The sequence below is a fragment of the Amphimedon queenslandica genome, unplaced genomic scaffold, assembly GCF_000090795.2.
Source record: "Amphimedon queenslandica unplaced genomic scaffold, v1.1 AMPQUscaffold_13437, whole genome shotgun sequence".
Taxonomy (NCBI): domain Eukaryota; kingdom Metazoa; phylum Porifera; class Demospongiae; order Haplosclerida; family Niphatidae; genus Amphimedon; species Amphimedon queenslandica.
The window spans coordinates 230,308-243,288 of record NW_003546327.1 but is presented as its reverse complement, the minus strand read 5'-3'; the positions used below and the strand labels follow the sequence as shown (position 1 = coordinate 243,288).

At 32.4% G+C, this 12,981-nt stretch overlaps 1 protein-coding gene across 1 annotated transcript in view; it reads left to right on the top strand.

Annotated features, from left to right (window-relative positions):
* Positions 1-7,472, top strand: part of LOC109581467 (protein sidekick-1-like) — a 7,543-nt gene extending 71 nt beyond the window's left edge. The window contains exons 2-18 of the mRNA XM_019995592.1: positions 30-329; positions 384-746; positions 796-1,131; positions 2,057-2,413; positions 2,473-2,841; positions 2,925-3,281; positions 4,367-4,699; positions 4,774-5,091; positions 5,159-5,458; positions 5,535-5,831; positions 5,876-6,112; positions 6,166-6,258; positions 6,313-6,618; positions 6,669-6,843; positions 6,899-6,964; positions 7,019-7,167; positions 7,243-7,472. Coding sequence (XP_019851151.1) covers positions 30-329; positions 384-746; positions 796-1,131; positions 2,057-2,413; positions 2,473-2,841; positions 2,925-3,281; positions 4,367-4,699; positions 4,774-5,091; positions 5,159-5,458; positions 5,535-5,831; positions 5,876-6,112; positions 6,166-6,258; positions 6,313-6,618; positions 6,669-6,843; positions 6,899-6,964; positions 7,019-7,167; positions 7,243-7,307 — 4,421 coding nt within the window. The 3' untranslated portion in view covers positions 7,308-7,472. The remainder of the gene's footprint in view (positions 1-29; positions 330-383; positions 747-795; positions 1,132-2,056; positions 2,414-2,472; positions 2,842-2,924; positions 3,282-4,366; positions 4,700-4,773; positions 5,092-5,158; positions 5,459-5,534; positions 5,832-5,875; positions 6,113-6,165; positions 6,259-6,312; positions 6,619-6,668; positions 6,844-6,898; positions 6,965-7,018; positions 7,168-7,242) is intronic.
* The last annotated feature ends 5,509 nt before the right edge of the window (positions 7,473-12,981 follow it).

The window sequence follows — 12,981 nt, the reverse complement described above, 5'->3', positions numbered from 1 at the left end:
TTATTTTATTCACTACAATATATTTTCAGCAATTTCTGTTCCTGATATTACATTTACTACTACTACTGGTAGATCACTGGGAGAGAGTTTAATACTAAACTGTACAGTTGATGTACATGACTTATACAATATTAGTGCTAATATCAGTATAGTAAGAAATGGAGAACTTATTACTAGTGCTACTGGATCTGGTGATACTACAGCAATGATTATGATTGATTCATTAAGGTCATCTGATGCTGGAGACTATCAATGTATTGTTAATGTTACTCAATCTGGCACATACTATGAATTTAACGGAACAGAATCTGCCCAAGTGATACTTACATGTATGTTAATTGGAATAATTCATATCATGTTTTATTTATTCATTATTTCAATAGTACCAACTCCTATTGTTATTGTTGAGTATAATGTTACTGCACATTTAGTAGATGGAGAACTAGCAGAAGGACAGTTTCTTGATATTATGTGTATAGCTGACATCAGTCAATATATTGATACTAGTGTTAGTGTTACTATGAGTTGGAGGAGAAATAACACTGTACTGACCAATGGAAGGGATTTTACTATCAGTCCTCCAGTTATAACTAATAATGAGTACACTGGTGTGTTACGTATTAATAGTTTAAGAGATGAAGTTGATAATGGTGCTAGTTATAATTGTTCAGTTAGTGTGACTCCTAATACTCCTTTTATAATAGCAGGAAATGATAATAGCAGTGCAGTTACATTATCTGTATCAAGTAAGTGAATTAATTTATATTTTACCACATCTACATTGTATTTTGATAGGGTTTGATATCAATCATGTTGATATAAGTATCAATATTCCTTCTGTTCCTGTTGCTGGTGATGTATTCAATTTATCTTGTGTCATAGTTGTACCTCCTAATTTTGTTGAGAATCTTACTAGTGTCAGATGGACTTATGATTTAGAAGCATCTCAAGATGTGACTAGTGAAAACAATGATGCTACACTAGTACCTGTTGTTAGAAATGGAAATATATTCACCAGTGTACTTACACTTGATCCAGTGAAGACAACTGATGCTAGACAATATTACTGTCAAGCAACAATTCTAGTATTTGGCACTGTAGATCGTACTAACAGAGATTTAACTGTTCAAAGTTAGTTTTAACCATTAGACTATTAGAATTATTTTGAAATAATTCTTTTATAGTATCTCCTCCCAGTGTATCAATAGTTGCTAATCCTCCAACTGGTCCAATATATGAGAGTACAAGTTACTTACTAACCTGTCAGCTACAGTAAACACTACAATAGTGGATACTCCAGTAACTGGTAGTGTAGTATGGACTGATCCTAGTGGTAATGTAATACCAACTAATGAAGCAAGACGTCAAGTGATACCTCCAACTGGTAACAGTCTTGTAAGCATGCTATTGTTTAAACCTATTGATACTGGTTATAATAATGATGGAGGAACATATACCTGTCAAATGATCATCAATTCTGGTAACTCATTAATAGCATCAAGTCAACCTACTGATACTACCCTTCCTGTTACTGTTGAAAGTAAAATAGAGAATACTTATTAATTATTATACATGTAAATCTCTTAATCTTCCTTTTTTGTTTATCATTTTTGCATTCTCCACCAGGTCTTCCTCCAATGACAGCAGATTTCTCATCAGTTGGTTCAGTTGAAGTTGGTCAGAGTCTAACTATAACATGTACCATAACAACAGTTGAGAGATTAGTAGTAACACCATTAATTACTTTCATTAAAACGAATGATACAGATATGGAAATGCTCTCTAACTTAAATAGACCATACAGTATCACAACAGATGATACTGGTTCAGTTACTAACTATACTCTAATATTGGATCCAGTGAGGTTTGAAGATGCTGGAATGTATACATGTATGGCTGAGTTTAATGTAACTGGTTTTAATAATACCAATGATCCTAGCACTGCTACTTATGATTATCGAGAGGATAGTAATACCTTTAATCTATTGATAACATGTAAGTTAGTAACAGGAATTAACTATCAAAATAATAATCAAAATTATGATTATTTTTATAGTACCTCCTCCCAGTATATCAATAGTTGCTGATCCTCCAACTGGTCCAATATATGAGAGTACAAGTTACTTACTAACCTGTACAGCTACAGTAAACACTACAATAGTGAATACACCAGTAACTGCTAGTGTAGTATGGACTGATCCTAGTGGTAATGTCATACCAACTAATGAAGCAAGACGTCAAGTGATACCTATAACTGGTAACAGTCTTGTAAGCATGCTATTGTTTCAACCTATTGATACTGGTCGTAATAATGATGGAGGAACATATACCTGTCAAATGATCATCAATTCTAATAACTCATTTATAGCATCAAGTCAACCTACTAATGCTACCCTTCCTGTTACTGTTGAAAGTAAGTTATTCCATATCTTTTGTCACTTTTTTTCTTTTTATCATTTCATTGATCACCAGGTCTTCCTCCAATGACAGTAGATTTCCCATCAGTTGGTTCAGTTGAAGTTGGTCAGAGTCTAACTATAACATGTACCATAACAACAGTTGAGAGATTAGTAGTAACACCAATGATTACTTTCACCAAAATGAATGATACAGATATGGAAATGCTCTCTAACTTAAATAGACCATGCAGTATCACAACAGATGATACTGGTTCAGTTACTAACTATACTCTAGTACTGGATCCAGTGAGGTTTGAAGATGCTGGAATGTATACATGTATGGCTGAGTTTAATGTAACTGGTTTTAATAATACCAATGATCCTAGCACTGCTACTTATGACTATCAAGAGGATAGTGATGTCTTTAATTTGATTGTTGACTGTGAGTTATAAATATTCTAAATTTAAATAGCTAATTTTTAAAATTTAGACTTAAAATATTTATCATTTAATATTTTTTTACAGTTCCACCAGTAATTGTTGCTATATCAAAGGAACATGATGATACATTATATGCAGGGACACCATTCTTCATTAAATGTGACATAATGTTGAACCCATTAGTTACTATACCAGTGACTGTCACTAATCAATGGACACGTGATGGCACTAATGTTCCTATGGGTTCATCTGATGCTACTATTACTGAGGGTCTCAATATGATCAATACATTACATTATAATGCAACATTAATGTTCTATCCATTGGATAATGCTAATGACACTGGAATGTATACTTGTAATGTTCAAGTGACTGCTCCTAATAGTTACATGTATCTCAGGAATACGTCAGCTATTGCAAATACCTTTATTACAATTCTTGGTAAGTAATGCATGTAGAGAAGCATCAATGTGAGATAAACCATTGCATATAAGCCCTTCTGAAATTGGGACATTTCTAGATGTGTATGCATTAGAAACAAGTACATTTGTCTCATATCGTATAGGGGGTACATTTTCTGGAGAAAATATTTCACAAAAATCACCTTTCAACCTAGTCGCAAGAAAAATTTTTTTGCTTTTTTCTTCTATTGACCATTATTAGTATGATGAAAAATAATTTTCATAGATAAAAATTTTCACAAATTTTTAAAAACAGTCAAATTAGTGAAATTTAATCCCCGTGAAAATATACCCCCCTATACAGTAGTGTTGAGTTTAAAAAGCTAGGCTGGGAATATATTCACCAGTAAAATTACAATTATCTTAAGGTTACTTTTAAATGCGGGTACTATTAATTGCGAATTTTGCGTTTGGGTTAAAAATTGCAATTATTAATACTCACAATTATTAATAATGACATCATGATGCCATATAACTATTAGTAATAATTACTTAATCGCAATTTTTAATACCAGCAAAATCTACCTTGTGCTAAAATCGCAAAATTTAGTACCTGCAATTAAAAGTCACTTTAAGGTAAATTGGGCCAAACTAAAGGAGAATTTTGAATTTTTATATTTCTTTCTGATGCATCTACATGTAATTATTTTGTGTAGAGATCTGATCAAGTTTATATTTTTGACAAATTTTTAAATTTGGGCCAAAAGCAAAATTTGTCAAAAATGAAAATGTGAAAATTCTTTACTTTAAAATTTTTATTGCATATACATGTACTTATGTTGTGTAGAAAGTTTGGGCTGATTCAGATCAAGTTTGAATTTTTTACGAATTTTTAAAGTTGCTCAAAAATTGGGTTGAAGTCCAATGCCATGTCTACTGTATTTTAGTGCTTATAAGCTCATGAAGCTCATGTTGTTTAGCTCACTTAGCATGCTTTGTGGGAAACCCTAACTTGTATAGATCCAATCATGTAGTAATACATGTATTTGAGTTTATTAATTTTTGAGTGTGCATCATTTTAATGTTTGTTCTTTATTACAAATATACTTTGTTATTTTATAATAGACCCAATGATTAGGAATTTCTCATCCTATCCCAACTCATTTCTGGGTCTGGAGACATCATGTCCAGATTCAGACCCATATGATAACTTCACTCTTACCTGTACAGCCACTAAACCAACCATAGTAATACCAAACCTGGTAATAGCATGGATACATAATGGTACAATAGAAACTGGTACTGTGACTACTACTGGAGGGAATATGACTACCACTGTTACTAATACATTGAGTTACAACACCAGTAGGCCTTCTGATTCTGGTACTTATAAATGTACTGCTAGTATTAATTCAGCTACAATCATGACTAGTAATGAAACAACTGTGACTATAAAATGTAAGTGGAATCTATTATTGCAACGTACCATTATCTCCTTTTTTCTTTTCACTATAACCCCACTTTATTTATAGCTCAGAGTCTACCTGTCCCTGTTACTAATGTAACAGCTACTCCAGGAACAACTACTGCTGCTATATCATTCATAATACCTAACATTGCCTATACACCTGAAACCTACAGTGTTAAGTATACTGGAGCAATCTTAGAAACAACAGAACAAACTTCAATCATAAGAATGAGCTCTGGTGACATCACTGCGATTAACCAAGAATTTATAATCATGTTGACTGGTCTTGAGGAAGATAACACTTATACATATACAGTTGATTCTACCAATTGTCTTGGTACTACTAGTACTGCAGAGATGATCTTCAGAACACTTCCAACATGTGAGTGAAAATTGATTGGTATCTCATTGTTATCCGTTTCAATTTTTAATTTTTTTATTCATTACAGTGCCAGTTGCTCCTCCAATGGATTGTGCTAATACAACATTCTTACCATATAATGTCACACTTACCTGGACTGAACCACCACTAGTAGATCAAAATGGAAAAGCAGTTGGTTATTATTTATTATGTACGGATACTAATGGTATATCAGTCAATGGATTGAGCCCAACACGATCTTCAACAAACACAATGTTCACTATTACTGATGTTATGCCTTTTACTGGTTACACTTGTTTTCTCGCGTTTATCAATGTAGTAGGAGAAGGACCCATTACCCAGTGTACTTTTGAAACAGCTCAAGATAGTAAGAATCAATAAAAATACCTTAATTTACATGTACATAATATGTTACGCTTACATTTATGTTATGCCTTTATTAGTACCAAATGACACTCCTCAGAATTTCACTTCAATACCTGATAAAACAGCAGTTACTTTTACATGGACTAAGCCAGCTACTCCTAATGGAGTAATCATTGAATATTCACTGAATGTCATCAATCAAGATGTGCCAAGAATGCATAACTATACATTACTTGCACCTGTCAATCAAACTACAGTCACACAATTAGTTGATGGTTTCAGTCCATATCAGAATTACACTGCTAGTGTTAGTGCTAGTACAATCATTGGAGCTGGACCAGTGGCTACTACTGGAGGAAGAACACTACCAGACAGTAAGTATATTATTATGATACATTTATTAAAATACAATACACAGTTCCTAGTTCACTTCATCTGGTAGTGTCTCCAGTTGTCATTAATAGTTTAACAGTAGCTTATACTGTACCAGTTCTTAATGAAACTACTATCAATATAACATGGAGCCCACCATCTCATTCTAATGGAGAAATCACTGGATTTATTGTTAGAATAGCTACTGATGCTATTACTAGTTCTGATGATGTTCCATTTGTACCTGGCAAAGCAGCTTGCTCATTTATATTTGGAGGATTAAGTTAGTATAATACTGATTTAATCTACATCATGTTCATATTTGTTACACTGCAGGGTCAAGGGTACCTTATTATGTATCAGTTGTTACAGTCAATCGAATTGGTGAGGGAAAGTCAGCAAATGCCATTGTCTTCACAAAAGCTGACAGTAAATTAAGACAAAAATATATATATTTTTTATTAAATGTTATTATATATGCAGGTAGTGTTACAGTATCACCATTAAATGTACAAACAATGAGAATAGGAAATACAATAGTGTTATCATGGGATCCAGTGACACTAGAAGAAGCTAAAGGATTCTTTGTATACAGTATCAGATTAACTCCTGATGATGGTAGCACTAGCAGTACATTAAGACAAACTAATACAAGAACTATATCAGTAGCTTATGATACCACATCAGTTAATATAACTGATACTGAACCACAGTTAGCTTATACTGTGAGTATTAGTGTATTGCTATTGAGCGATGTAGGACTAATTGAAGGACCAGCTGTGATTGTAGGTTAGTAAACATTTTTAAAATGACATTTTTACTTTTAATTGTTTATGCAGTATTTCCATCAAACATTACTGGTACTACTACCACTAGTAGTACTGATTCTACATTAAGTATTTCAGTGATATCAGCTACAGTTTCAGTCTTGATTATATTTGCTTTAGTGATGATCATTGTTAGTATCATTTGTGTAATAATTTATAAGAAAAAATGGAACAAGTATAATATAAGGTTAATTATGATATCATAATTATTAGTATGTATGTTTTAATGTGTATAATGATAGTAAAACTGATGACATTGATATAACACCTAATGCAGGATATGGTATGATCAAGAATCCAACCACAGGGTGAGTACATTACATAATATAATGCACAAGTGTTCCTTACATTTGTTAATATAGAAATGAAGATGGAGTCTATGAAAGAATGGGAGATGATCAGGTTTATGAACAATTAGATGAACCTAATCTGCTTGTTGCAAGAGAAAGTGCTGCTGACACTAGTAGTACAACATATGAAAATACTGCTACTAGTGTGGCTATTGCTACAGGTACCTGTACATGTACTGGTATATATCTTTGCTTAATATGTTTTTGTTGGTTAAAAGTATACTACTTTATATTAGATTCTAGCCTTCATGGTGAAGAAAACAATGAAAAGGTGTATGAGCTGACTGATACTGATTTATAATAATTCGTCATGCATTCATCACTCTTATTTTAGCAAGAAATTAATACATGCATTGTAGTGTGTATGTCAAGTAATAAACAGACTAAAGTATGTTGTGTATATTCTTAGTTTGCCTTTTGTAGTTAGCACACTATTTTTATCATTAATAATAAGGAGATTGAAATTTCACAGTATCATACATGTCAAGTTTTGTCTTAGTTAGTATCAAAATTATTTTGAATTAATTCAAAATAATTTTCGTAATAGTGCTTCAGGCTACTTAAAAATTTTGTTACATTATTGTAAGCCAGAAACTATTACTATATGCCACAATTGTATGCCTAGACAGTGCATGCCAAATGAGCTTTAATTTAAACCATTCCTCGTGATGAATATAAATATTTCCATATTTTTTCTCATGCATATACATGTACTTATGTTGTATAGAAAGTTTGAGTGGATTCCGATCAAGTTTGAATTTTTTTACAAATTTTTAGATTTGCTAAAAAATTGGACCAAAGTCCCTGTACTGTAGTACAGGGATTTTGGCCCATTTTCATCAAAAATAAAAAGGAGAGAATTTTACATTTTTATAATTTTTTTCTGATACATATACATGTACTTATGTTGTGTAGAAAGTTTGAGTGGATTCTGATCAAGTTTGGATTTTTTACAAATTTTTAGATTTGCTAAAAAATTTGGGCCAAAGCCCCTGTACTGTAGTACAGTAAAAAGGGAAAAAAGCCCTCAAAAAATTTATTATAGAAATAAAACATGTAGGTTAAGGAAAAGCAAAGCAAGGTTAAAAATAGGTAAGGTTAAGTTAGTGACACAAAAAAGGAAATGATAAGGAATAATAATAATAATAATAATTATTATTATTATTATTATTATAAAGCTAAAAAATGATTACAGGGATTTTGACCCATTTTCTTCAAAAATAAAAAAGAAAAGAATAAAAAAATTTTTTTGATGCATATACATGTACTTGATTTGCGTAAAAACTTTGAACAGATTCTAATTGAAATTAGATATTTTATGAATTTTAAAGTTGCTCAAAAATTATGAGTAATAGATCAGTAGCCATGATCAAGTGGAGGTGTATAATTACGTGCAGTTTCATCTCATAGCACCGAGTATTTATTGTAGTTTATGCATAAGCATCAATTGAGTTACAGAGTTGGACAAGGCTGCCCCAATGGCTACTGCCATGCATGCAAAAGCATTAAAGAATTGAAGCCCTTATATTGAGGAATTCTTTAGCACTTACTTTGCGGTATAGACATTGTTTTTAAGTTTACAAAAAACGATAATGTCACATGAGTCATTTATGAATATAATTAAATAATTATTAGTAAAAATAAATATTTCTTATACATTCATCACATTTATATCTTGTCATTGTCAATGGTACATGTTTTACATAAACTGTACATGTACACGTGAATAGTTTTTGATTTAAGACAAGACACTCCTACCTAACTATACTAACTGTCACAGGTATTTAACAAACCACACAGTTCCTCATTATTTTACTACTATGTTGATATTAGAAGCCTTTTATAAAGAATTGTGAACTGTGTAGATAAACTTACTCATAGATAACATAGTAATTGTAGTGTACATAGTAGTGTACATAGTAGTGTACATAGCGCATAAAGTACATAATTTACATGTACATGTAATAGTAATTGTGGTTTGACATACATGTATGTAACATTGTTCACATTCTCACTCTTTTCCTGTCCATCTGCTTTGTTCATTATTGTTTTGAGTTATACAAGAGTGCTAACTGTGTAACTATGGCTAATGAAGAATGCTTGTTTATGACAATAAGATTTATTGATTGGGCCTAAATGAAGATTGTCAACAAAGGGATAGCTTAGCTACAGACTTTAGCTACACCAAATTTGGTGCCTATACTATGCAACACTTTCTTAAAACAACAATTAGTATATAGAATGCCACAAAAAGAACAATTTACCTTTTATCATTGCAAGCTAGCTCAGCACAGACACATGTACATACATGTACACATACTCATACATGTACATGTATACACCAGCACCAACACACATACACTTCATTCATTGGCTAGTGTAGTATCATGAGACTCATTAGTGTCCTTCAATATTTTTGCATCATTCTAGTAGCAACAGTCAAAATGTTTTTCTTTACATTACTCAATGGTGACAGTGACCTTTTTAGTTATATTGTAATTTACTGTCTAACATGAGTCTTTTATAATTTTATTTGAACATACCCCATATTTGCTTTCTCCTGAGACAACTCATCTGTTATAATAACAATATCTCTATATAATATTAGTAACCACCCACACATAGGCTACTATTTTGCTTATTGGATAGTTTAGATGAACTTATAATGTCCTGGTTCTTTCTCTTGTCATTGGTACTTCATGTATCTGGTCAACCATTTTTTGGTTCACTACCTCCTCGTCCAACTACTGGTCAGTAGCCAGTACTAGTCTATGTGTATATACTATTAATGATATATTTAATAGGTGTAAGATTGTTTCTTGGTGAGGAGAATGTGACTACTGCTAATTTTTCAATGATAGCTGCTGGTCTGTTTCATGATAGAGATATAGATCAAGTTGATAATCATATTGGTACTGGTTCTTTTCCCGATGGTCAGAATGATGGTTTGTGGTGTCAGAGTTTTCTTAATCAGAATATGATAGGAACATGGTATTATCCTGATGGAACAACCGTACCACCTAATGGTTTGGCTGATGGCAATAATAATCCTTATCCTCTGTTTGCTAACAACACTGCTATTGGTCAAATTGGTTTGTTAAGAAATGGAGGAATAGCAAGTGTTCAAGGACTATACAGTTGTGTTATACCAAATGAAGAAGGAATTGATCAGACGCTGTATGTTGCTGCTTATGGTAATGATAATTTTCTTAAAACTGATGGTAAGCTTAAAATATTAGAATACTTTCATTCAGTTTTCTCATTGTACAGAACTTCCAATGATTGATGGTAGTGGTCCCTCCTTCCAGCTCTTCTCATCAGTTGATGCTGATCCTCCAGTGTTTAGTTTATCATTTAATGTCACTAATAGATCACCAACAATAGTCACTTGCTCTGTTGATAATGGAAACCAGTTTAATGCATCTGATAATGATCTGATACGTACTGTAACACCAGTTAATAATGATGTACAAGTACAAGTATCAGTAATATTTAGAATGAGAGTGTCTGGCCTGTATAAATGTTCTGTTACTACTAACAGAATTATAATTACACCTTTAGCATCTACTAATATGACAATAAGGAATGTTACTGGTAAGTATAGACACACCATAATTAAATGATATCTTTTTTCTAAAGTAACTGGATCTCCATCAAACTTGACCTACAATAGAAATAGTCTTCTCTCAGTTACACTAGGCTGGTCTCCCTCAGCAGTGATTAGTGCTACTCCTCAGTATCATGTCTTTGTTAATAACAGTAATGGTATTATTATGAATGACAACACTACAAATACTGAGCTGTCTCTCTCATTACCTCCTGATGATGAATATAATATTAGACTAGTAGCTACTGGTGAAGACTTACCTAGTGAAATGATCACTGTTATTCTTCCTCAAGGTATGATGTAGCTACTAATGCATTTTAATAATAAATCTTTTCAGTTGTCAGTATTGACGTACAAGGGCCAGTTATGATACCATTAGATCATTCTTCTTCCTTTTCATTAACCTGTACATTGACATTAGCTCCTGAAGTGAATGATGCTATGTTAAAAATGTATTGGGCAAGTCCTGATCTCATTCCATTCAATTCTACAACTGATGGAGGCATAGTTTTGAATACTTTAGAGCCTACAATGATATCAGTTAATGATAGTGTTGTATATGCACTTACTCTTAACTTCAGTTCATTGCAAGCATCACAAGTTGGAGAATATGTTTGTGGAGCTTCACTGAATGATGGTAATGATACTGTGAGTGTAATGTCAAATTATTCTGTATCTGTACAAGGTAAGAATTTATGATTAATTTTATAATATTTTATATCTTTGGTTAATACAATGTAGTACCTACTCCTATGGTCATAGCTAGTTTCAATACAACAGGATGTATTTTTGAGAGCAATGACATTCAGTTATTATGTACTGTCACTATTACTCCACTGGATGTTAATCATACTGTTGACATTAACTGGTTTGGACCTAATGGACTCATTACAATGAATGATACTAAGTATAGCATTAGTACTGGAGAGATCAATTCGATGACTACTGAAAGTAGCTTAACATTCACTGCATCTTTATCAGATAATGGAACTGATTACTATTGTACTGCTAGTGTTGGACCTGCTAATAATGTAAATGGATTTGAGCTGATAATACCATCAGATACTGCTATATCAACTAGCACTACTGTTATGGTGGAAAGTAAGTTATTCCAAAATAGTACAAAATTCAATTTTTTCTCTTTTAGTTGTACCATTACCAACAGCATTAATTGATGATAGTAGTATTCCAGTGACTGGAGGTTCATTCCAGTTAGTGTGTACTGGAACTGCACCAGCTAATGTATCAAGTATTGCTAGTGTTAGTGTTCAATGGCTTCTTAATGGTACCGTGTTTACTAATGATACACTGGAAGGAGTCACTGTTACTAATAGTGGGTCTATGGCCACATTATCATTCAGTTCTCTTAATGCTTCTACTCATGAAAGAGATGATTATACTTGTAAAGCTACTCTTAGTATTCCTGATGTACCAACAACTAAAACAGCAAGTGCTACTAATAACCTCTTGACATTAAGTAAGTATGCAATCATATCAATTAAACCATTTCTTATTTTTAGCTGATCCTCTTGTGTCTATATATCCAAGTCAGCCTGTGTTTGCTGGTCAAGTATATTCACTAAACTGTACTGTGTCTGTAAAAGTTGGAAGTCTCAATATAACATGGCTTGACAACAATGGAAATGATTTGGTAGAAGAAAGTGGAATTGGTCTTTATTTAGTTACTATTTCTGAGACTGTTCAAAGATATGACTTGATTTTTAATTCACTTGACTATTCAGATATTGGAGTATACACTTGTAAAGCTTGTGTTACTGTCGAAAGAGGTCAGGTTACCTTTAATAGAAATGGATCTGCTAATACAACTGTTGATATAATTAGTAAGTTAGATGTATGTGAATTTATTATTTTATTACTTGATTTCTGTATTTCTATAGTACCTGTACCACTAGTATCTATATCTCCTGACAATGAATCTCCTTTTATTCATGGAACTGTTAGAACTGTTAGCTGTTCTGTTGTTTTCACTCCTCCTTTACCTACTAGATCTAATCCTAATGTCTCATTTACTGTCTTCAAAGATAATAAACAAGTGCCACTTGTGAACAGTTCCAGAGTAATAGCAGTTCAGACTGGAACTACTGGTGCTCTTACCTTTCAACCACTCAATTTCTCTGATGCTGGCAACTATACATGTACTGCTACAGCTAGAGATAGTGCTAATAATCCATTAATATTACCAAGCAGTGCTTCTGATGAATATATTGCTACTGTACAAGGTAATGTAGTGTAGCATAAAATACAAAATGATCATTTTACTATTACTTTAGCCATTCCTGTTCCTAATATTACATTGACTACTACTACTGGTAGATCACTGGGAGAGAGTTTAACTCTTAATTGTACA